Below are 23,628 nucleotides of genomic sequence, written 5' to 3' on the forward strand. Positions count from 1 at the left end.
TGCTTTTCTCTCCCTCCAGAAAAGTGGATTATCTTGATGCTAACAGAAGGATTCAGTTTCTTTAAGTCATGCCAGATTTAAAAGTGTAAACACACACACACACATGAAATCATGCTCATATTCTCTAAAGAGGTTAGATTTTGGATCTAAGTGCTTTCAGCCTGCAGGTTTTTTGTTATTTGCTCAATCCAAGGAGAACCCATTGTAGACTCTTTTGCTTCAGTGCCTTAGGCTTCAATATCACAAATATATATACTTTCAGCTTTTGTATTAATTATTTTATGGATTGTAGCAGTACACAGTACCTACTCTAAGCAGTACCTTTACTGAAAAGCAAGTGACTTAGGCACCCAGGATTTGCTTTCAAATGTGGCTTTCAATTGTAGGCTTCTAAGTGACAGTAAAGACCTTGAAGTTCCCCATCAGAGTGCCTGTTTTTAAAGATCTTAACCATGTCATTTCAGAAAGTGATTGATTTAGACATTTCTAATGTTACTGTAAAAATTTGAAGCAAAAGGAATCCCTGCTGAACATGAAATAAAACTTTAAAGTGCAGATGTTCTTTTGCCTTTATATACAGAGCTGTAGTTTAAAGGGGTTGTTACAGTGAAAGAAGTGCATTCGTGTAAATTCAGAATCAAGTAGATCAGTCAGTACTGGGTGTGTGTCATCCACAGCTGGGGACACAGGTTGGTCTTCGCTTAAAAAATATATAACATGTTGGATGCCAATCCATGTTTGAAGTTCTTAGGCAAAGCCACAGATAGATTTAATTGTTACACCAGCAGACATTCTGGAGAAGTGGACATTGGTCCTTATTTTCTTCAGTGACATCATTTCTAAAGCACTGGTGTCTTCCCCTGCCCTGAGCCACATTCACATTCAGTGCAAGTCGTTATTCCAGAGGAGGATGCTGAGAAGAGACCACATCATATGGTGGAACATTTTGTTTAAGGACTTGTTGCAACCTTGATGAGATCTCAATCCACTGCAATGTTTGTCGTCTTCCCAATGATTCCTCCTCAGTATTTTCTCAGAGGAGAAAAGCCTGAAGGCAATGACAAAAAGAAACAAGAATTACAGCCTGTTACAAATTGAGGAAAGGACTGCTTGCTATTTAAGATCTCAAAAAAAACTTACTGCAAAGGAGGCCTTGATTTATAGGATGGATGTTTCTGGTCATTGTGTGCATGTCCTGGGACTGAGAAGGGGGCATAGCACAGGGATGGATGTCCGAGTGGGCAGTGTCCAGCCACCCAAACCCACAGTTACCTCATTGCGCTGCAGATCTTAACAAAATTTTACCTGTGAAGTACGTGCATGTCAGAGCTTAACGTACATCCATTTTCAGTGTGTGTGTGCCTGCCTCTGGCTGTCACGTGCCCAGAGGATGAAGGTCAGTAGTGCTCGTTTTAAAGTGAGCTGTTGGCCTCCAGAGCACCACTCCCAGCACCTTGCTGAGCGGGAAGGTGCAGCTCCTGTGAGTCTGGGAGGGGTGATCCCACAGGATCTCGGAGGTGTGATCCCACAGGATCTCTGAGATGTGATCCCACAGGATCTCGGAGGTGTGATCCCACAGGATCTCGGAGGTGTGATCCCACAGGATCTCTGAGATTTGATCCCACAGGATCTCTGAGATGTGATCCCACAGGATCTCAGAGGTGTGATCCCACAGGATCTCTGAGGTGTGATCCCACAGGATCTCGGAGGTGTGATCCCACAGGATCTCTGAGATGTGATCCCACAGGATCTCTGAGGTGTGGTCCCTGAGGATCTCTGAGGTGTGATCCCAGAGGTGGGGCTGGATCTCTGAGGTGTGATCCCGGAGGTCCAGCTGGATCTCTGAGGTGTGATCCCAGGCGTGAGTGAGGCCGGCCCTCTGGGGCACGTTCCCAGACACACCTCGGTGGCAGCACGTGCCGGGGAGGACAGAGGCGGGCGGGCGCGGGCGGGCGGGCGGGCCGGGCGGAGTGCGAGCCCCGATGATGTTTTCTGCTGTGATGACTCATGGTGTTCTCTCTTGTCTTTAGATACCAGCCTGTTGATATCATTCAACCAACCAATCATGTATTGCCAGCCTCATTCGGGGATTCTGATTGGTACTTTGTCACAGGCATCTCTCTTACCTCCACCAATGAGTCCTCACGTAGAAAACCACCACAGCATGACCTGCAGAAACAGGGAATGCCAGGTGAATATTGACTCTTTCTCCTCCGTCTTTGTGGTACTCACAGGCCCACGGGCCTCTGTGTCTTTTTTTTTTCTCTCTCTCTCTCCTCTAGATCACGAACTGCTCAGGCAAGAGCTGAACAACCGGTTTTTGGTTCAGAGTTCGGACCGGGCCGCTGCCTCACTTGGCCCGGTGCCGCTGCTGAGAGCGGAGTTTCACCAGCACCAACACACGCATCAGCACCAACACACCCACCAGCACACATTCACTCCTTTTCCATCCAGCTTGCCCCAGACGCCGCTCATGCCGCCCTCTGCACCTCCCATGGTGCGTACCCCAGCCCAAAATGTGAGGATAAGTAGAGCATCTCTGGTCAAAAAGCCTAACCCGCTCTTGTCAAACAAAACCCAGCCCTCTTCATTTCAGCCAGGTGTGCTGTCCCTGCCCTTCCGACCTGGAGGCCAGCACTCCCAAAGGGACCCCCTTTCCACCCAGAGTCCCCGCACCGAGCCTCCTGGTCCCCCGTGCTGCTACCCATGAGCAGATACAGCACCCACGAGACAAGTCCAGAATCCCTCTAGTTTCCTTTTCGTGTGTCCTGCTGCGTATTTCCATTCCCCCTTTCCCAGAGCCAGCTGCCTTGACACATCAAAAGACACCAACCAGGATGCCATAGGATGGGGGGCCTCCAGCCCCAAACACTGTCCCCACAACTGCTGGGTGCAGGGCAGGCTGTGCTGGCTTATCCAGAGCTCTCACCACAGTGCAGCATCTCATCTGAGACCAATTCTGTCCCTCTTCCGTCCTAATACCTGATCTGTATTGATTTAGGCATTTTATTACTTGATTACATCAACAAGCACTAATTTGTGTGTGGCTGGTTCTGCTGGGAGAAATCCTCCTGGCCATGTAATAAGCATTTGGTCATTGAATTTGCTTGTAACACAATGGGACTTTGCTGCAGCTGTTACAAAATTGTTAGGGATCTGCTACAAATGGATTTTGTCAGTACTTTAAAACGCACTTTCTCCCCATTTCTGGCAATTACTTTGTGAGATTGAAAGCACAAGATTGAGCTTTTTTTCCCCCCTCTCAGTTTCACACTGTGTCCAAAATGGAGAAACAACCCTGTTTAAAGCTAGCAAAAGCAGCTTTTGGGAAGAACTGCCAAGGACTCAAGGATCATAGTGTTTCCCACTTTTCCTTCCCACTGCTGACTGCTCAGTGACATTCTTGGGCTGTAATCTGCCTAGCAGGGAGACAATTAAAAGCAATATCATCCACCCAAAATCCAGCCCCAGGTGTTTGCTCAGTGTACTTGTGTGTAAACACCTTCCCTTCTTTGCTTGGGCTGTGTAAAACAATCCTAAGTCTTTTCTCAGAAGTCTCCTGTGTTATTCAAGAACTGTGATACCCAAGCTTGTGAACAGCTCCCTTCCCTCCCACTCGTGCCCATTGATGTCAGCCTTCAGACCAAAAACAACTTGGAAGGCTCCTTTGTTATATTTCACTCACATCTTATATTCCACTAGATCAGGTCTGCTAATCCCAACACCAGAGAAGAGTGTTGAAATTACAGCTGCATGTGTTTGGTAATTTATGGTATTTACACTGGAGGGGACATGGCTCCAGTAATAACTGTAATTAATGAAATTACAAATCTGCTCTCCTGCACGTAGAGGAGCGTAAAACAGCAGCTGACTTGCCAAATAAGCAGCTTTTCCTGGGGTCCTACAGCTCCCTTCCCTGCCTTCTTCCCCATTCCCTCCTCCCCAGCAGAATGTACATACTGTTCAGAAATGCCAGGGGTGTGTTTGTGCTTTGGGTTTGCATCCGAGATGGAACAGGACAAACAGGGCACAGACTACACACATGGAGGTGTTAAAACCCCGTGCTGGAGTGGAAAAAATTTACAGTCACCTTTTCTCTGGGGAAATACATATTGTGCAGGGGAGGGGGAATATATCGAGATCTGTGTCTCTTAAGTAATCTGTCCCTTTTCCAAAGAATTTTGGTGCTTCCAGGAACCCAGGAAACTGGGAATGCCCCACAGTAGATGTTGGGGTCTAATGGAAAATGTTCCTTACCTGCTAGTCCGTGAACTAATTCAGCAGTCTGGACCTGGAGCTGAACTTCCCTGTGTTTCACTGTGTTGCAATATCAGGACTGCTCTCTTCCCAGAGCAGGAGCCTGTTCATGCAGTGCCTGAGACAGGGTTCTGCAGTGAGCCTTGGCAGTGCCCAGCGTGGCCTGGGGGCTCCTCTGTATTAGCCTGGGGAAATCAGTCATCTCCCTGATGAGCGAGTATGGAACAACCAGTCAGTTCTGCTCTGTTAAATGCTTGAACATGGGCCATGATTATTTGTCTGTGTTGAAATCCTGCTGTGTCTGCCACTGCCAAAACCAAACTCACCTGTTTCCTTTTTTTTTTTTTTTTCTCTTTTCTTTCCAGTTTGACAAGTACGCTCCCAAATTAGACAACCCTTACTTTCGACATTCCAACGTGAGTGCTCACTTTTCTCCTTGGTCTCTTTGTTAATGGTTCTGCTTGCTCTTCTTTTGCTTGTTTTCAATTGATGAGTAGCGTTTTGATCCATTCATTTCTAAAGCTCTTTTCCCGCCTTGATTTTTATGTTTTTAAGGTACCAAGTTTTCTTTGGGCTTTTTTTTTTATTATTATTATTATTATTATTTTTAAATTCTCTGTCTCCTGCATTTTTGCTGCTGCGGCTCTGTATGGCTGTGCCTGGGATGGCAGGGAATGCGCAGGAATTGCTCAATCAGTGGTCGTTGCAGTACCTTTGCAGCTGGTGCTTCTCCCAGTGCAGCAGCCCGGAGTGCATGGCTCTTTCACAAGTTTTTGCTCAGGTCACAGGAGTAAGTCAGACTGGTGGTTTCTTCCTGGTGCTCCCCACTGCTCCAAAGCACAAAAAAACTACATGTTTTGGGACTTGTAAAACTGCTGTGTGTGCTCAGGAGAGGCCTAAGCAAAATTTCACCCCAGCCTACACATCTACAAGGTGGTGTGCATGTGGCCTGTGGTTAGAGTGCAGCGCAGCATCTTGTGGTTCCTTTTGCTTTAAAAATTAAAGCAGGTCACATTTCAAAACAGGATCAATTTGTTTGCAACAGCAGAAAAATGCAAAGTTAATTAAAGTGAACATAAACCCCAAATTATGCCCTGTGCTTCCTGCAATAGTCCACAATTTTTAAAGGCACACTCATTCAGGACTATCTAGAAAATTGATCGGATGAGTGCATTTTTCAAGTTTTGGATTTGCTCTTAAAAATTTCGAAAGCAAATTTGTCATGTATTTTCACTGTGGCACTTGTTCAGCACAGTAATATTTTTGTGTGTGCCAGGCTTGGCACCTACCTCCATTCTTGTTCAAGTCATCCTGTGACATAAGCATCTCTTTTTCTTTTGTAGTTCTTTCCAACCTATCCTCCAGCAATGCCTGGAATGCCACCCATGCTTCCACATTCAGGTCCCTTTGGGTCACTTCAGGGAGCATTTCAACCGAAGGTACAAACTTCTTCTTCTGAAGGCTTTGTTCTTTTGCTGGGAGAGAAACTGTGTTCAGAGTCTTGTCTCTGGTGATTTTGCAGCACATGATTTGAATAGCAGAAGTGCAGCACAGGGTTGGAAAGGATCACCCCGCAGAACTGTGAGCATCCTCTGCACAAAGCAGCCAACACTTCAGCAGAAATTTTCTCTTGGCACTGCAGATCCTTCCTTGGAAAGGATGTAGTGGTTCACTTGGGAGGTCTGCTGAAACTGGAGGAGAAGCATACAGTGAAGTGCATTATTTTGATTGAAATATTTACAGCTCATAATAGACCGATGAGTCCCAAATCATTTTATAAATCTAATGGTCTGAGATTGCAAAAGATAAACTGTGTTTATTCCCAGAAAAAACAATGAGAATTTGACTGCACAAGTGTGGGAACAATAGGGAGAGACTGCTGGAAATGGGTAGAGCAATTTGAAGGAGCTGAATTTTTATTCCCAGCTCCAGCACTGTCTGACCTTGGGCAAGTCGCTTAAACCTTCTGTTCCTCAGCTTCCTCATCTATAAAGTTACCTTGCAGTGGGTTTTATAAGGGTTAATTAATGCCTGCAAGCTTCTTTGAGATGTGTTTGAAAGGTACCCTGCAGCTGTAACATGTCGTTACAACTAGCACTGATTGGCATTTGGAAATGTTGCCATCATAACCCCCATTTTTTTGGCAAATTCTGTGGTGTGCACTGCTTTTTTTGTTCCCTCCCAGATATGTTCTTTTTATTAACTATTTTTAAATGTACCAAAACTGTTAAAATCTCTCCAAACAAGAAATAATGGATTGTATCTATATAGCGTTTGTTTGAAAATGGAGCATGTACTCCATTTGTAAAGCGACATGTTCAGCTTCCTTACATGCTGTGATTTTAGAGATTTCTGATCTTGAACTGCATTTCCATAGAACTTTGCTACTGGGTAAGAAGGCTTGAAGGACCAGCACTGTAGCCAGGTCATTGCTGTTTGCATTTGGAAGGTGATTTCCATACCCTACAGGTCTGTGGGATGTGCTTCCCTCAGCAGTCTCGCTGACACCAGTGGAAGTCAGTAATTAGCAGCTGCTGCAAATAAGGCCTTCCACACCCTTCCCCCTTAACTTCATGCTTTTAGTGGAAGCCAGAGGACTTCCTCAGTGCCCATCAAATCCATGACATAATTTTGTTTCAGGGATACATTACAAATAGCAAAGTCTTTAAAACGGCTTTGTTCAGAGGCGGTTTTGTGTGTGGTGGCTGCAGGCCTAGGGAAGGAGCACTTCATGGAAACAGAGTGAACAAGAGGGACAGAACATGTTCATCCCTTGATGGAGTTTGTCTGTCAATGTTAATTGTTGTTACTCTTGCAAGGGATGACAGGGAATCCCTACACACCCTGAGCAGTCAGGGTGTGAGCTTGATTTTCTAAGAAAAGGAGCTGCAGGAATAAGGTGGAATTGGAGAAATTTTGCTCACGTGCAGCCAGGGCTGTTTTGCCATAAGGCTCCCTCCTGTTCGTGAGGAGCTGCTGCTGCTACACCAATGGCACCTTCTTCTGCTTTCCATCTTCACTACAGAGCTTCACAAATTCACTGTAAAATACCATTAGGCCAAGGGGCAGTTACATGGTGAGAAAGAAAAAGGGAGCACAGACCCTTTACATTTTTAAGCGGTTCCTAGTGCTGTTATAACTACCTTTTAATTCATTTTAGATACATCCAGCATTCGCTAGCTTGAGTTTAAGCAGTGCAAGGTCACACTCTGGTGCCGTGGTTAATCACTGACATCATTTGATCCCTGCACAGTGCAGTATTTACGTACAATGTAACATCGGAAAAAGAGAGGGATAGGTTGAAAAACGGATCTGCTGCTTTGGCACGTTACTTTGCAGTTTCCCAGAGGAGGCAGAGCTGAACTCCAGGCAAAGCCACTGCAGTCATCGTTACTGCATCGTTCTTCCGTGGTCTCTCCCTCCCAGGCTGTTTGACTAAAGCCTGCATAATCACTACAGGCCTGATGATTTGGTTTTGGCGCTCTGACTCCTGCACTTCTTGCTTTCCAAAGCAGAGATCTTGGTTTTGTTTTTCCCCTTCCCATGTCATTTGCCTACAGCTGTGCGTGTGAGTCCACTGCACATAAATCCAGGCTGACGGTAAATTTCTCAGTGAGTTTCCCGAAGGCCATTTCTCGCAAGCTAAGGACTTGAAAAGGTCAGAAGTATTCAGTTTACTTTGCTGGAGGAAGCATTCACGTCTTTCTCCAGGGGACAAAAGGACAGGATGACACCATGCTATTAACATGTTGTGATCTTAAAGCTCTTGCCTGTATGAAAGTTGTAACTTATTTGCCACCTTATATCTACCTCAACTGTCAGAGAGGCCCTGAGAGCTCCGATCTGCCTGGGGTGTGCATTGATTTACCTACACACACACAGGAGAATTCTCTTTTTAATGAATCTGGAAGTTATGTAGCCTTAGACAAACTAAAACCTACCTTCCCTCCCACACCCAGGATTATACTCATGACTTGTAGTGTTTGAAATCTGCTATAATTTGACCTAAAACATGAGTGAAATAATCTCTTGGGGAATGAGGTTTAACCCCTCTGCACTCAGCTGTGCGGAGGCACCAGGTGCAGTTGCTCAGGGAGTGGGAGATGGATGAATGCCGGAGTGAGGAGATGAACGAGTTCTTGGGGATCATCTAGGACAGGACAACAGGTGGGATCCGGAGGAGGAGGAGGAGGAACAGGGATTCATTCAATGAGGTGTTTAATTCGTGCTAGAAAATGACGGGGTAAACAATGCAAAGCTATAAAAGACCCACAAGCACCTTCTAAGGTTTCTCATTTTTTGCTTTGTCGAAGCAAATAGATGGGCTGTTGCTGGTTCAGGCAGTGTGTAACCTGGCCCCAGTTAGGAAGGGGCCACGGTCCAGTGTGTGGAATGTGGAACTGGGATGCTCAGGTTATTCTGTTCCTGACTGCTGTGCTGGTTGCTGCCTGGAAAATGGAGGGAGTCAGGCCACCTCTCTCATTCTCTCTCCTACCTCCTGCCTGTTTTGTCTAAAGAATAAGCTTGGGGGGCAGGGACTGTCTCTTCCCATGCACATGCACAGCACAACGGGGTGTGATCTCAGCAGGGCTTAGGAGTACTGGAATACTGTCACTGCTGCTCAATAATAATAAATGACATGGTGGTTAAATGCTGTTGGCTGTCAGAAGGAGATAACATTTAGCACTAATGTAGCAATATGCGTGTTCAAAGCGCAGTGCAAACATGGACTAATTAATGCTGTTAACATCAGATAGAGATGTTAAATGTACCACTGGTGTGATACAGTATTATTCACGCTCTCTTCTTGTCTTTCAGACTTCAAACCCTATTGATGTAGCAGGTAGACCAGGCACAGTCCACCATACGCTGCTGCAGAAGACTCCAGGGGTAGGCAACAATATATAAACTTCTTTTCAGCTTATCTGGGTTTACAGTAAACACAGTGATTGCTGGTATAAAAAGGAGAGCAAGCTGGAGAGCAAATTGGCCTTCTAGACTGGGAACATGCAGTGAGGAGAGAAGTTGTCTTTCTGGTGAGACAGTAATCTCCACCAGTCGTGAATTTCAGAGGGATGTATTGGCTTCTTTCAAAAGTCTGAGGAAAATGGGGCAGGAAGCCTCTTCAATGTCTTTCCTTTAAGTATTGCTTGGAGAGTAGTTTTATGCGCTCCATTTCAGAATAATTACAAGGTCCAGAAAAGCACTGGCACTGTTCAGTTGCTGGCATGAAGCTGCTTTGTTTATCATAAAATTCTGCTGAGTTTGGTTCAAGGAATGAAAGAGAAGTTTTAAGCCTTCTTTAAGCCTTTTAGGCTTCTCGTGTCACAGGGGACTTCTCTGGAACATTGCTTTCTAAATGCTTTTACTTGTTCAGAGGAAGGAAGTTCCCCACCTTTCTGTATATTGGCTAGTTTTAGAAAGACTGATTGTTTTATTTCTGCTTTTTCCATAGGTGTCAGACCCTTATAGGCCTCCAGTAAGAGTAAGTAAGGTTTGTGGGGGATTTTATATACATATTTATACACTTGGAATATTGTGCATGTGCTTTTGAAATTTAACATGTCCAGTAGAAAATTTCATGCTCATCCTTTACTTAAAGCAAAATATGTCAGTTAGCTCTCTGCCACTTCTGATTAGTAACATTTAGGTTGAATCCCGGCCTTATTTTGCATCCATTTATGTGCATTAATAGTTCACAGTATGAAATGAGGGTCAGAGGAATAAATGACTGTGAGCTTGGGCAGACATTCACCAGTGAGCAGTTTCGTGGTGGCTTAGGTCAATGTGCTGATGTTCCACATAAACAGTGGAACAGCGAGTACCACAGCTCAGCTGAAAACAGGGACTTGTTCTGCTGTGGCCCTGCTCATCCTGGGGATTGTTTGTCCCTATCCCTTTCCCTCCCCAAAAGCCAGTAGCTGTAATAACCACGCATGACTTAGCCTGCAGTGCAGCAGGGGTGAATGAACAGGGCTCTTTTCAGAAACAGAGCTCTCAACCATTCGTTGCTTTCTCTTAAGCATGGCATACTGCTCTTTGCTGCCATTCATTTCAATTTGGGAAGGGGGGAGGAATGCAAGTAGGAAAGAACAAGGCAGGATCTCAGATGGCCATGAGATGGGGAAGATAGCCCACATTCTTCCTGTTTCCTTCTTAATTTAAACATCATCTGCTGCAGTACAGAAGAAAATGTTGATCACCCATTGTGCCGTTTTAGTAATCAGCCTTTCTCATTGCTTAGCTGCCTGGTTGACAGTAAGGGAAATGAAATGTTCTATCTGATGGAGATTGCTAACGTATAAATTAATCTAAATTCTTGTGCTTTCCACTGCAGAAACCCGGGAAGTGGTGTGCGGTTCATGTACAGATCGCCTGGCAGATCTACCATCACCAGCAAAAGATAAAGGTAATTCAGATGGTTTCTGGAACAAAGCCAAGTCTTTTAGCTTACAGATTGTATTTGAGTGAGTAATGGGCAGGAAGCAGTTACTGTGGTGATTCTCAAGCTCGCCTGTATTGATTAACTAATACTTACACTCCTTTAACATTTATTGTAGCAACTGTAAAGTTTATCTGAGGGCAGAGGAGCTGGGTGGAAGGGTGTACAGCCAGAAAGAGGGGAAGAAAGTGGGGGGCAGAGTAATTTCCCCAAGTCAATCTCTTTTTTTCACAAAGCATGCATGTTTTATGTCGCTTCCCTTCTGCATTAGTACCTCCCGTGGAGGAGGTAATGAAATGGCCGATGCAGTGAAGAGCATTACAGAGCAGAGAGCAGGAGAATAGATTGATAACATCAGTGTCAGAGGTTGTGGGGCTTCCTGTGCTGCTGTGATGGTGGGCAGAGGGAGGGGGTTTAACACTCAAGATGTAACAGGATGTAGGTACCCCAGGGTGCTGTTGCAGGCTTGAGGCTCCCTATGTCATGTACAAAAGCCGATAAAGGGACTCGTGTAGATTGTATTTTTTCACAGCTCCTACAGTAGTTTTTTGTCCCATTAATGAAGGCTGTTCTCTGCTTAAGTAGGTGCCTCTGAAAGGAGTGTATGTCCATATATTTTTATAAGCAAATACATACTCTTTAAGCTATTGACAGGCTTCTGTGAATAAGGTGCAGTTCTGGCCTTGCTCACTTCTACAAGGAAAGGATAAAAACAGCCTCTGGAGGAGCCTCATAGCTTCCTTCACCCATTGCCCCTTGCCTGCACACTGAGCTGTCCTGGCTGCAGGAGGGGCATGGTATGGGCACGTCTCTCTCAGACTGGAGGGGCAGAGCAGAGAGCCCATGACCCAGCTCTCTGTCAGCAGCTTTGTGCCTGCAGGGCATTGTCAGGCTGGGAGCGCTGCCTGCTCCTGGGGTGCCGTGCACTCCGTGTATCGTGTCCCTGCTCCAGTGTGTGCTGAGGGGCCGGGTGCTGCCTGCAGACCTTACCCTGGGGTGGGGCAGGCAGCTGGGAGCCTGTGGGGTGGGATGGCCCTGCAGAGCCTGCAGAGCACGGCCACGGCTGCGCTGCGTGACCGGGGACACTGCTGTCATCTCGCTAACGCTCCCTGGCAGGGCTAAGGAGGAATGAGCCTTCACTGCCTCTCTTGTTCTCCCATAAAAAAGGAAGTGTATAATGAGATTGGGTTTATTTCATTTGACAGCAAATGCAGCTGGATCCCCACAAGCTAGAGATAGGTGGTAAACTTGACCTGTTCAGCAGACCTCCCGCCCCTGGAGTGTTTCCAGGCTTCCATTACCCACAAGATCTTGCCAGGCCTCTGTTTTCTACTACAGGTAAGGGAAGATCATTCCTTGTTGATTGAAAAAAAAAAAAAAATACAAGAAACAGTCGGTATATGTCATACATGTCTTTATAGCTACATATGCCTCAAAAACAGAAGCAAGGTTGGTTCAGGGGGTGCAGAGACACTGCTCTGACCGGGGCTCTGCCACCACCTCCAGTGCAGGATCCTCTGTATATCACTGAGCTGCAGCAGTTGGCTCACAGTCCTGTCTGTGCAGCTGGTTCTTAGTGCCTGATTAATAGGCTATAGAGTGATTTTTAAAAGCGATTTTGACAAAACACTTGAAAATGTTTCCATTGCGGAGGATTGGAAGTGGCCCCAGTCTCTTTCTTGCTTTTATATTTGCCATGTTATTCTTCTCAGCTCCTCCACTCACCAAGTTTCTGTTTGTTTTCTGAAAACAAGGGTTTTTTTGTAAAAGGAAAACTTCAATAACTGCATTGAAAATATCACAGAAGGTGTATCTGTTAAGTGTTTGTTTTTTAAATAGAAAATTCCCCTATGGGTTGCAAAGTTCAGCAAAGTCTGGGGCTAAAAATGATACATTAAATTTACAAAAAGCCCCAGAGAATCACATACAGTTTACACTGATCAATTGTTTTCCAATCTGCTGGAGAAGTAATTACAATTATGCAATTACCAAAGGACAGTAACCTTCACTGTGCTGTTCTCGATGGCTCTGGCCATGAGAGACTGCAGCTCTCACATTCTGGTCTAGGAGGCCAATGTGGATGGATTCATGTCGACATCTGTCTACCAAATGCCAAATGTTGTTTTTATTCTCAAGCTTAACTTTCCCCTCAACTTCTTCACATTTTCTCTCTGTGTGTGTGAGGTGGCAAAGTCTGCGTTCTGAACTGGCTGCATCTATTGATGAGATCTAACTTAGCTTTTTATGTATGTAATTAATTGGCAAAAAATGTAATTTTCTTCCCTAACGTTACTCTGGTTTTATAACGCAATATTGCACAATCACCCTAACTCAGTGCAGACATGGTCATATTCAGCCTTGGTTCAACCCTGTTGAAATTAATGACATTAGAACTGTTTTGAACTCTGTCCTAAAAATGACAGAAAAGCAACAGATGACGATCAAGCTTAAATTTCTGTGAGAATTGAGTTTCAAATGCAAGTGCCAAATAGCCTTCAGGAGCTCCACCAGTGCTTGTCTGTCTTTCTGCTCTGTCTGTGGATGGAAATTCTTGAGCATCAAATGCACATTTCTACCACACATAATCAGTTTTGGTACCAGCTCTACGTTGTAGGGTGCTACCCTGTATTTTGGTCTCTATAAAGGTGTTTTGATAGTACAGGGCCAAGATACTTACTGCATCTACTTGGATGCATAAGCACAGCTTATTTACAAACCACTGTCCTCAGTCTGTCCTGTGTTGTCATTACAAGAATCTTGTTTCATGTCTGGTTTTGCTGCTGAAGGCTGTTCTGCAGAGTTACCCTAACAGGCAGAAAAGCACCAGTCCAGTTGGTATCTGGAGTTTTTTCCCTTAAAAGATGCAAGCATGGCTTATTTTTCATTCATAATAGCAAGAGACAAAATAGTATGAAATAGAAACATTAAAGAAGGCAAACTAACAGAAAACTTTCAGTAGAAACAACCTTACAACAACTTGTCTGTGAGTATATTAATCACAAGAGCCATCACACGGTAAATCCAGGTAAAGAGTGCTGTCAACGTGAGCAAACACTGCAGCTGGAATACGTGGAGGAATAAATCTTTTACTCTGGAATATCTGAGGCATTCTTTTCACCTTACTGAGCACGTGTGCAGTTGATGTGAATCATTGGTTCTGCTGCATTGCCTGGTTACTGGGGGAGACATAAGTTATCTTAGGGCCACCTGTCTCCAGGACGGATGCTGGGCTGCCTGGCAGACAGTCTATTTAATAACTGCCTGACAGCCTGCAATGCTGCTCCTGGCTTCCTCCAGAGGATTTTTTATTATCAGCCCATGTAGTGGAGTTTGTAAGCCGTCTCCTTTGAAGAAATCTTCCATCCATTATACACCTTCTGAAATCTTAAAGGATTAGAAAGATGACAGTCTCCATCCGTCTTGGAGCGTTGGAGCAGTCAGAATGTTTATAGAGAGGTACTAGATAGGTCTCGTTGCTGTGGTCTCTCTTATGTTTCTTCAACTCATTTTCTGGCTGCTTAGGTTTGAGGTGCCCAAGCTGGTGAGGGACACAGAGCTCTGTGTCCCCCTCATGTTTCACAGTTTGCTCATGTTCTGGACACATGAGTGCGTTTCACAGCAGCTGTCAGGGGCTGGGCTCTGTCTCCAAGGAAGGCCAGGTCAGGGGCTGACCAAGTACCCCAGCGACAGGTGACACCAGTGCTTTTCACACTGAGGTTGTGAGCCTGTTCAGATTCCCATATGCCAGCCTGCAGAGGAAGAAAATATTTCATTTTTTGCTCTGAAAGGAGAGCAGAGTTTTCTGCATGAGCTTGGTGCACCTTGAAATACAGGGCAGACCTGTATTTCACCCCCTTCCTTCCCATCTCCTCAGCTTCGTGTAATCCAGCATGCTCAGCAGTGTTCTTTCCCACGAGGAAGCATGCCACCATGGCAGTGAGCAGTGTCTTGGAAAGGGAAAAAATACCAGGGGGGAGCCTGTGGATGCAGAGACAGATGTGAGAGCGTAGCTGGAGCTCTCATGGGAGAAGCATGATTGATGTTCCCTGTGTGTCTGTCATTAACTGGTGTTTCATATAGACTCTAATCAGTCACTTCCAAGCACCTTCTGTCTGCGCCCATAACCTGGGCTGACCCTTTTTAATGTAAACATGGAGTAATGACTGAAAATGTCAGACAGAGAGCTTGGCTTCCTTGTTACTCCAGGTGAGCAGCAGCTCTCAGTGCAGGGTCTCCTCCTGCCTCCCAGCGCCCTGTTAGACTCCTTGGTAGGGCTCCCAGGGAAATCCAGCCTGCTGCTTGCTCAGCCGAGGTTTGGGGTCTTCCCCTGCCTTTGTTGTTTCAATGTGGCCTTTGCACACAGCTCTTGAGTGTGATGGCCAGGAGCTCTGTGTGTACAGAGAGTCACTTGCCCCTGAACTAAAAAGAGACCTTGTTCTCACAGGTGCAACACATCCAGCCACCACCCCTTTTGGTCCCTCACCTCACCACAGCAGTTTCCTGCCTACGAACCACTTGGCAGGTAAGTGTAAGTAACCCTGCCTTCACCTCTGTACCTCTGCCCCCTTCCTGCCTCTCAGTGTGGTCCTGCACTGTAACATGACGGGAGGGAAAGGCTTAAACTGCCTCAGATTCCAGAAGCTGGCCAGCTTCTCATCCCTGCCAGCTCCTAACGCATCCCCTCACTGTCGCCCAAAGGAGAGAGCAGTGCAGAGCTGTCACATCTGTCACTGCTGGGACACTGCACCAGAGCCAAAGTGTGACCTGTAGAGTCCTGTGCTCCTGAATGTGGCTGAAGAAATGGGGGAAATTTATGCAAAGATACCTCAGACAAGCCTCAGCTTAAAATGGGCTCCTCCTGTACCATTTTCCACCTATGAAAGGACCAAGTTCTTTAAAAGATTGCAGGGAACAGTTCCTGGCAAGTAGATGTTCTGCACATTTTGCCAGCCTTTCAGTTTCCTAATTGGCAGTAAGTAGAGCCTGATTTTGTCAAATTTCCTCATTTTAGAAGCTCACAAGCAGCTCATTGCCAATTAAAGTTCAAGCTCTGTTGATTAATGTTTTAGTAACATTCATCCAATCAGTAAATGTGGCATGCCACATGACCTAGTAGATTTTTTTTTCCTCTTGCAAATACACAGATTTACATGAATTCCTGAACATTCTGACAAAATTAACTATCTCTACTGAGTCACTCAGCCACTATAGATCAAAGAGGAAGGGCAAGAACATCTGTCTTAAAATAAGTAAATAAGCAAATAGCTGTTTGCTTAAAGATATAAGCTATTTGTGCCATTTGCCTTGATATTTTAAATGTGGTATCTGTGAGGAAGTGGAGAGCAGCATTACCTGCTGTAACATGGCAAGTTAAGGGCTTGAAAGGGACAGTCAAAAAGCTGGTGGGCAGAAGGAGGAGTTGTTTAGAGATGACCAGTAGGAAAGAAAACAAGTATACCGGTAGGATTTAACCCATAGCTGTCTCTGGAGTGTGGAAACCTGAGATGGGCTATGTGCTTTCAGAGAGGAGCCTCCTCTGGTGATGGGTGCCTTTATTGGAAAAAAGTGCAGGAGCAAGACAGTCATCTCCTCAATGCTGGCTGAGGGGCCTGCTGAGATTCTCCTTTTAAGGCAGTTGCAATGTTTCTGGTATTAATACTGATAAGGAAAGAGAGTTCGAGCTCAGCAGCCACCCTAATTTCAGCTATTAGACCTTAATTTCTAACTCACTTCTGATTCGCATACAAAAGTTTATTACAGCACCTGTTTGCAGAGTGAGCACTGAATCCCTTCTCCATTTTAACATGATGGGAATTTTCTGTGCAAAGAACCTTGCAATGAGAAGGATCAGCTTAAAGTCTGGCCTAATCCTACTTGGATTCAAACTGTTAAGAAGGGGAGGGGTGCGTTTCATTCTCCAACATTCTTGGCTAAATGCCTGCTAAATCCCTGTTTGCCTTTCCAGATCCATTTAGCAGGTCAAGCACCTTCAGCGGCCTTGGGAACTTAGGCAGCAATGCCTTTGGAGGATTAGGCAGTCATGCTCTGAGTAAGTACTGGCTGGGTTACTGCAGACAAACATCCCTTCCAGAAAAGCCACATGCTAATATTTACAGCAGCTGGTGGTAGTTTTTAAAGAAGTTTAATTCCTAACCTCCATTCTCCTATCTGAAAACACTGCACCTAAGATTTCCAGGTCTCTGCGGTGGGAGCTTTTCTGCATGTCACAGAGGTCAGTAGCTGTGCTCTGTGCCTCCTCACTGCTGAGGGTTGGTACCTTGTGTGCTCAGAGAGACACTGGAGCTGCAAAACCCCACCGAGCTCTGGGACCCTGTGGGCACTTAAAGTAACACCCTTCACCAGCGAAGATGCACAGTGGAGCAGCTATTGATACTTCTTCTAATTCATGTAGACATCCTCTGTAACCGTTGGCTGAAGTTTAAAATACCTGTATAAAATAATTCTACTTCAAAAACTTGATACCTGTAGGTGAAAGATGTTGGAGAGCCACACATTAGAGAGCACATAAGAGAGCATGCTTGTGCATCTCATGGTGCGACAGGAATCAGCTGAAGATGGTTGGAGGAAAATCGAGTGACTGTTCTGAAAAGCCTACAGCCAAGCTCTGTGTTTATACACACACATACATACCACCAAATAGTCTGGGTTCTTCAACAAGTGCCTGAAGCCTCAGCTGCGGGCATCTGATTGCTTGTAACTACCCACAAATTAAAGTTTCCACCAGAGAGAGGAGCTGAGGAAAAATACTGCCTTTGTGCTGGAGCCCTTGCCTGGGGTGGGGGGAGAAGAGAAGCTGGGCATTTTCAGTGGTCTCTGAGTTACTGAAATGTATAAAGCTTCCTCCAACAACAGCCTTAAAAGAGCTGATGGATCTTACACCCAGTGTTGGAATTATCTGTGTCCACTCGCTAGTAGCTCCCCCTCACCATTAAAAAAAGCCTTAGAAGGACATTTCTGGTTCTGACTAATACTGTGAAAAATGACTGTATAATGATTTGCTTTGAATTATTTTTAACTCTTCCTCCCCCTGCCATTATTCTAGCTCACAACAACATTTTTACTCACAAAGATGGCCCAAACCTGCAGAATTTCAATAACCCCCATGAGCCATGGAATAGACTCCACCGGACCCCGCCGTCCTTCCCAACACCTCCACAGTGGCCCAAGCCCACGGATTCGGAGCGAAGCTCCTCGGTGACAAACCATGACAGGGACAGAGAGCGGGAGCGGGAGCCCGAGAAGAGAGATCTTTCTCTGAGTAAAGACGACAGAGACAAAGAGAGGTGAGCACTGTGGGCTTCTGAACACCTCCTCCTGGGACTCTTTTTCCTCTGTATTTCTTCTGTTTTCCCTGAAATGTTGTTGATCCTTAAAGCAGCTGATAGCCTTTTTCTCAGATAAGCACAGGTAATTGCAACACCAAAAAATTCCTCTTTGCCTTTTAGGATTTGTATTCTGTGGAAATACTGTAACCCAATCCCTGCTAGTTGATTAACAAAATGCACCAGGCTGAGGAGTTGGGTGTGTTGCTGTGTTTTCAGTGTACTGAAAACTTGGTTGTTTTCAATGCAACTGCTTTGGGATGGCTGTGTGTTCTGAAATGGCAGTGGGTCCTTTGGAGACAGTCATAGTTCTCATTAATGTATAGATATGCTGATGAATTCAAATGTTAGCTGGACATTAACGAGATAAAAATGCAAATGCCTGTAGCTGGAGCAGTGTGCATGAATCCATTAGTAAAACTGATTTTAAAGGCAAGCCCTTACTAACAATGACAGGCCTGTATCACCTGGGCTATAGTTACTTCATTAGCTCCCAGTTACATGATTTTGAAGCTGTGAAGCCCTTTATATTTCAGAGCCCACTTGTCTCCAACAGGCTACTTCTTTGTAAGCAATAACAGCCTGTAAGTCTTAGATGTGTGTGCTTGACTAGTGATAGGGGTTCTTAGTTTGCTGGAGTGCTTTTAATGAGATTTTTCAGGCAGTACCGGTGAACAAGATGATATGGAAGCAGTAGGCTGAAAATCTTCTTCCTTTACATGTTAAATTGTCTGACATCCTTGCACAGATTTCGTTCAGGTAGGAAAGGTATCCCTTGTTAGCTCCAGTGGAATTCATTTGCAGACCAAGGTTACTCTACTGTCAAGGATGTTCACACAGGGGTTAACAGCTCTATTACTCTTCTATTAATTTAGCTTAAGCTGTCCCCAGCATCCCTCTTTGGCCATGGTTTTAATAAAGCACATCTTTGACCAGCAATTAGGACTACCACAGAGGAAGAAAGCTAGGTTAGCAAATGTAATCATAAGGGATAAATACTTACACAGCTCCCCAAAACACCTCCAGCTTTCACCACTCAGGTCTTACAGCTCTCAAAACCAAACACAACATAAAACTTGGGCATCAGTGAGCCTCTCAGCTGCATAATGCAGTTCTCTCAATCACACAATATTTTGCATTTAAAGTGTCTCTCATTCAGAGCAAAGTGCTTTTAGAAGGTGAGCATTATTTATTCCCCTGTTAAAAAGGTGGGATTAACTGTGACTATTTGGCTTGCTCAGAGGCTGAGATGGAGTTGGAAATGTAAACCTTTGTGCCTCTCTTTCTAAACCACGGATGTTGTCATCAGACCCTTTGTTTATCGCAGCAGGTCCTCTTGAAACACAGCTCAGTTGCTCAGTTTTGTGGCCAACCAAGGATGTTTCTCCTGAAGCACTTGGCTTACCTGCAAGAACTGCCAGCAACAAAAAGTCTTGCGGTTCCATAGGAAAATCAGCTTCACCTTATGGCTGCTTCCAGTCAATGAAGCTGTACTGGGAAGGACCTGCATACATTTCTCTAGGCTTCTGTTTTGTGTGCCTGGTTCTGTGTTTTAGGAAAGACACCCAAGATTTACAGCTGAGAGGGTCGTTGTCTGGCAGCAAGGTATACACATGAACACGCGATAAGCTTTTTTTAAAGAAAAATAAGCTGTCCAGAATTCTTCTTTCCCTACATTTCTCAGCAAAATGGTCTTAGGGTGAATTAGTATTCTTCCAGCCACATATCCAGTTTTGCCCTACATTTGTGAACATTTAACTTTTTTTTGTCTTTGAAGTATGTAAAGGTAGTTAGTGCATATCTTTTAGCATAACATCACAGCTGTAGCTGATGTTTGTAGACCTTTCTAAATCCTTTCCTGAGTAATCTCAAAGTGTACACACTGTGCGTGCCCAACATCACACGTGTGTTTGTTCACACATAACCAAGGATGTACCTGCTGTCTTTTTACAGAGACCTCATGGATAAAAACAGACATTCGAACAGATCCTCGCCGGCATCAGCCCCAGTGACGCACCAGATAAGCAATCTCATCCGCAGCAACAGCCAGAGCTCCAGCGATCCCATCAGGCAGGTCAGCCTCGGGGACAGGGAGAGGTCCAAGGAGCCCGAGCGAGAGCACCCCGACCGCCTGAGAGAGCCGCCCATAGCTGAACACAAGATCAAAGAGAGCCGTTCCCCAGTGAAGGAAACTCCAAGCCATGATAAGAGACCCTCTGAGGACAACACAAAGCCAGTAATCCAGTCTGTATCCCCATACAGCAAACCTGCACTAAGTGAGAGCCTGAAGCTTACCAATCTCATGAGCAAGGACATGGAGAGAAAGACAGAGCTTCCCAGCGACCTCCAGAAGATTAAGAACGACATTAAAGTCAAGGAGGAGAGGAAGGAAGACAGTGATGTGCTAGTGGTTGGGTCTGAGCCTTCCCAGCACTCCCGGTCAGTGGAGCATCCCCCACCGCCCACTCTCCATGGATTACCATTGCCTCACTCGATGGCTGCCTCCATGCCCATCTCCATGGGCAGCGTGCACCAGATGAACAACATGAATGTCCTGGACCGCAGCAGGATGATGACCCCGCTCATAGGCATGAACCCTTTGTCAGGAAGAGAGAGGCTGCCGCATCCCGGATTTTCCTGGGACCCGATGAGGGACCCGTTGCGAGATGCCTACCGGAGCTTAGACCTGCACCGTCGAATGGACTTCCAGCTCCGGACAGATCCTATCCATAGGTTTCCTACCACCTCCGGCTTCTATGACCACGAGCGTTCCTACAGAGACAGGGAACCACACGACTACAACCACGAGAACCTTCTGGAAGCCCGCCGAGAGCAGGAGCGGTTGCGGCAAGTGGAGGAGCGCGAGCGCTTGCACTTACGGGAAGAACTTGAGCGTGCCAGAATGCACCACTTGCACTCGTCCCCCATCGAAAGCCACCTGGCACACGTGCCATCCTTCATGCCTCATTTGAGCGGGATGCATTACCCCAGACTGAGTCCATCCGCTGCCATGCACAACGGGATTTTGAACAGGAACCCGCCGACCGCAGCGCTGAGCGCGCCGCCGCCTCTCGTACCAGCCAGCAGCACCAGACCTGCCTCCCCTCGCAGGACTACTCCACTCACAAACTCAGAGTCCAGGGACTATTCCCCCTCTAGGAACCCCAAAGAAGTAGAGGCACGATAGTCCCCAGCGTTGAATTTTAAACTCACCTGTACATAAAACAAGCAAGCAAACAAAAGAAACAACAACAACAAAAAAGGAAAAAAAAAAAAAAAAAAAAACACAAAAAGGAGAAAAAATAATAAAAAGAAAAAAAAAAACAACAAAAAAAGAAAACAACAAACCTTTTACAAAATGCACTGCTGTAAACGTTTTTTTTTTTAATGTAAAATTTGTAGAAGTTAAGCACATTTCCATAAATAACGGGGTTGGGGACTTTCCAACAAGAAGGTTGCTGAGAATGGGAATTTAATATATAGGTATTGATTTTTGGTTTTGTTTTTCGTTTCTGTGCTAAAAAAAATGAGTTAAGAATATCAAGTTTGTACATTTTTTCCCAAATGTGAGAAACATTTTTAATGGATTTGTATTTTTTTTAATTTTGTGCTCTTTATTCACTTAAAAAAAAAGAAATTTTGCTTTTGTTTTTAGTTAAATTTGCATTCTAAAGGCCTCAGATCCTTAAGAAAAAAATACCCAGGGTTTCTTAAAAGTATTATTTATGGAAATACTGTAGTTTTACAGTCCACTGTGAGGTTCCCTTCTGAGGCCAATTGATCACTTACCTTGGTACTTTGGAACCGAAGTTACAGATATATATTAAAATATTAATAATAATAATAATGTACAAAACTGTTTGTTTTTTGCCTTATTATATTATGCAGAAATTTAAGAGGAATTTTTTTTGACTTCTTGTTTTAAACAAAAAAAAAAAAAAAGAAAACAAACTGTAAATATTCTGTTAATATAAATGTACACCAATATTAAATTCTTAACATAGGTAGACTTTATAAAAATGGTTTCTAGAACCACTCTGGTTATTTGTTAACATGGTTACAACTCATACTCTTGTCACAGTCAGAAATTCACACTCAGAAAGCTCAGTACGGCATATATACTTCAACTATGCAAGAACTCGGAGGCAGGTCTTAGTGGATGTTGGGGGGAGGAAGGTTTTAAAAAAAAAAAAAAAATTTAAAAAAAAAACCAACCCAAAAACAACCAACTCGCAGCTCTGGAGACAGAATGGCAATGGCATGTGAACAGGAAGAAGGATGCTTGTGTTTAACAAAAAAAAAAAAAAAAAAAAAAAAGAGAGACTGAATTTTTTTGTACAAACACAAGGGACAGTTCGTCAAGGAAAGAGAAAGACACACGCTCCTGGAAGGGAATTTTGGTTTCCTACTTTTCAAGCTGGCAAAAGCAGATGGAACTGGCACAGTACCATGCGGCAGACCCTTTCCTTATTTTTTTTTCTTTTTTTTTTTTCTCTTTTTTTGTGTTGTGGGCAGGATCGCTGGCAAGCAAGGACAATTTTCCGTGGACCCCTTGTGCTAATTGTGCAGTGTTCTTATTGGAATCTGTATACAAGACAAAGTAGAATTTTAGGAGTGCAAAAAAAAAAAAAAAAAAGTCTAATGGTTGATTTAAAAAAAAAAAAAGAAATTCTGATATATTATCTATAGTACATGAAGACCATAAGCAAATGTTTGTTTCAGTGTGGTTCTGCCTTGAACTGCTTTTTGGCATGATTTATTTTTTATTTCCAATTTTACTTTTCATCCATATGTAAATTTTGCCATGTTTTACTTGCTGTACCATCCCCCCTTCCCTTATTTTATTTTTCAGTGTCCATGTTTTATATATCCTGGGCTTTTTCTCTCTAGTTAATTCAGCCATCCGCTACTATTTTCTTGGCTCTGTAACTCTTGTTTCCCCCCCCTCCCCGTCCTCCCCCCTGCACCCCCTGTAATTTTAAACATTCAGTTTCCTTGTAGATCAATGAAGATAAATACAACATTGATTTTGGATGAAAAAGGCAGTGGAGTGTTTGTGTGTCGTAGCCAGCGCTGTTGACTCGAGGCTAATGGTTTATTGACGGCTGGGAGGAGGCAGCTGGCGGCAGGGGCTGGTGCTGGGACGGGGATTTGCCTCTGCCCGTGAATCCTTCCCGGCGGAAGGGACACGGCCCACGGCACGCTTTGGAGGTGGGGATTTGGGGGTGCGGGGAGGAGAGCGGAGCGGTGCCCCCAGCCCTGCAGCATCTCCACGCCACGGCCCGGGGGCTGCTCCAGCATCTCCTGCCGGGGGAAGAAGGACCGCGAAGGAAGCACGGCCTGCGGGAGCGGCTCGGGTGGACGGACCCTGCTGCCGGCGTCGCCACGGGAAGGTCATCGCCTCCAGCGCTGCTCTCCACGTCCCATTTGCTTCCCAGCCTTTCCTGGGGGCTGAGCCATCTGCGGGGGCATGGAGCCGTGCCCCGCGCCCCTCGGGCCCGCGGCCGGCAGAGCAGTGGGTGACGGTGCTTTAACAGCGCCTTGGAGCTTCTGCGTTTAAGCTTGCGTGTGACTAAATTACTGAGC

General features: G+C 45.2%; 1 protein-coding gene across 18 annotated transcripts in view; it reads left to right on the forward strand.

Annotated features, from left to right (window-relative positions):
* FBRSL1 (fibrosin like 1) overlaps positions 1-23,083 on the forward strand; it is a 503,813-nt gene extending 480,730 nt beyond the window's left edge. For 6 of the 18 annotated variants that reach the window (XM_040080796.2, XM_040080797.2, XM_040080808.2 and 3 more), the window contains 11 exons: positions 2,283-2,518; positions 4,623-4,673; positions 5,601-5,696; positions 9,076-9,147; positions 9,713-9,751; positions 10,595-10,666; positions 11,905-12,037; positions 15,144-15,221; positions 16,665-16,748; positions 17,763-18,003; positions 19,996-23,083. In XM_040080796.2, coding sequence (XP_039936730.1) covers positions 2,283-2,518; positions 4,623-4,673; positions 5,601-5,696; positions 9,076-9,147; positions 9,713-9,751; positions 10,595-10,666; positions 11,905-12,037; positions 15,144-15,221; positions 16,665-16,748; positions 17,763-18,003; positions 19,996-21,229 — 2,336 coding nt within the window. In that variant the 3' untranslated portion in view covers positions 21,230-23,083. Of the gene's footprint in view, positions 1-2,030; positions 2,519-4,622; positions 4,674-5,600; positions 5,697-9,075; positions 9,148-9,712; positions 9,752-10,594; positions 10,667-11,904; positions 12,038-15,143; positions 15,222-16,664; positions 16,749-17,762; positions 18,004-19,995 lie in introns of all 18 variants that reach the window. The other 12 variants (XM_040080795.2, XM_040080802.2, XM_040080812.2 and 9 more) reach the window with 12 other exon arrangements.
* The last annotated feature ends 545 nt before the right edge of the window (positions 23,084-23,628 follow it).

The sequence above is a fragment of the Hirundo rustica genome, chromosome 17 (assembly GCF_015227805.2).
Source record: "Hirundo rustica isolate bHirRus1 chromosome 17, bHirRus1.pri.v3, whole genome shotgun sequence".
Taxonomy (NCBI): domain Eukaryota; kingdom Metazoa; phylum Chordata; class Aves; order Passeriformes; family Hirundinidae; genus Hirundo; species Hirundo rustica.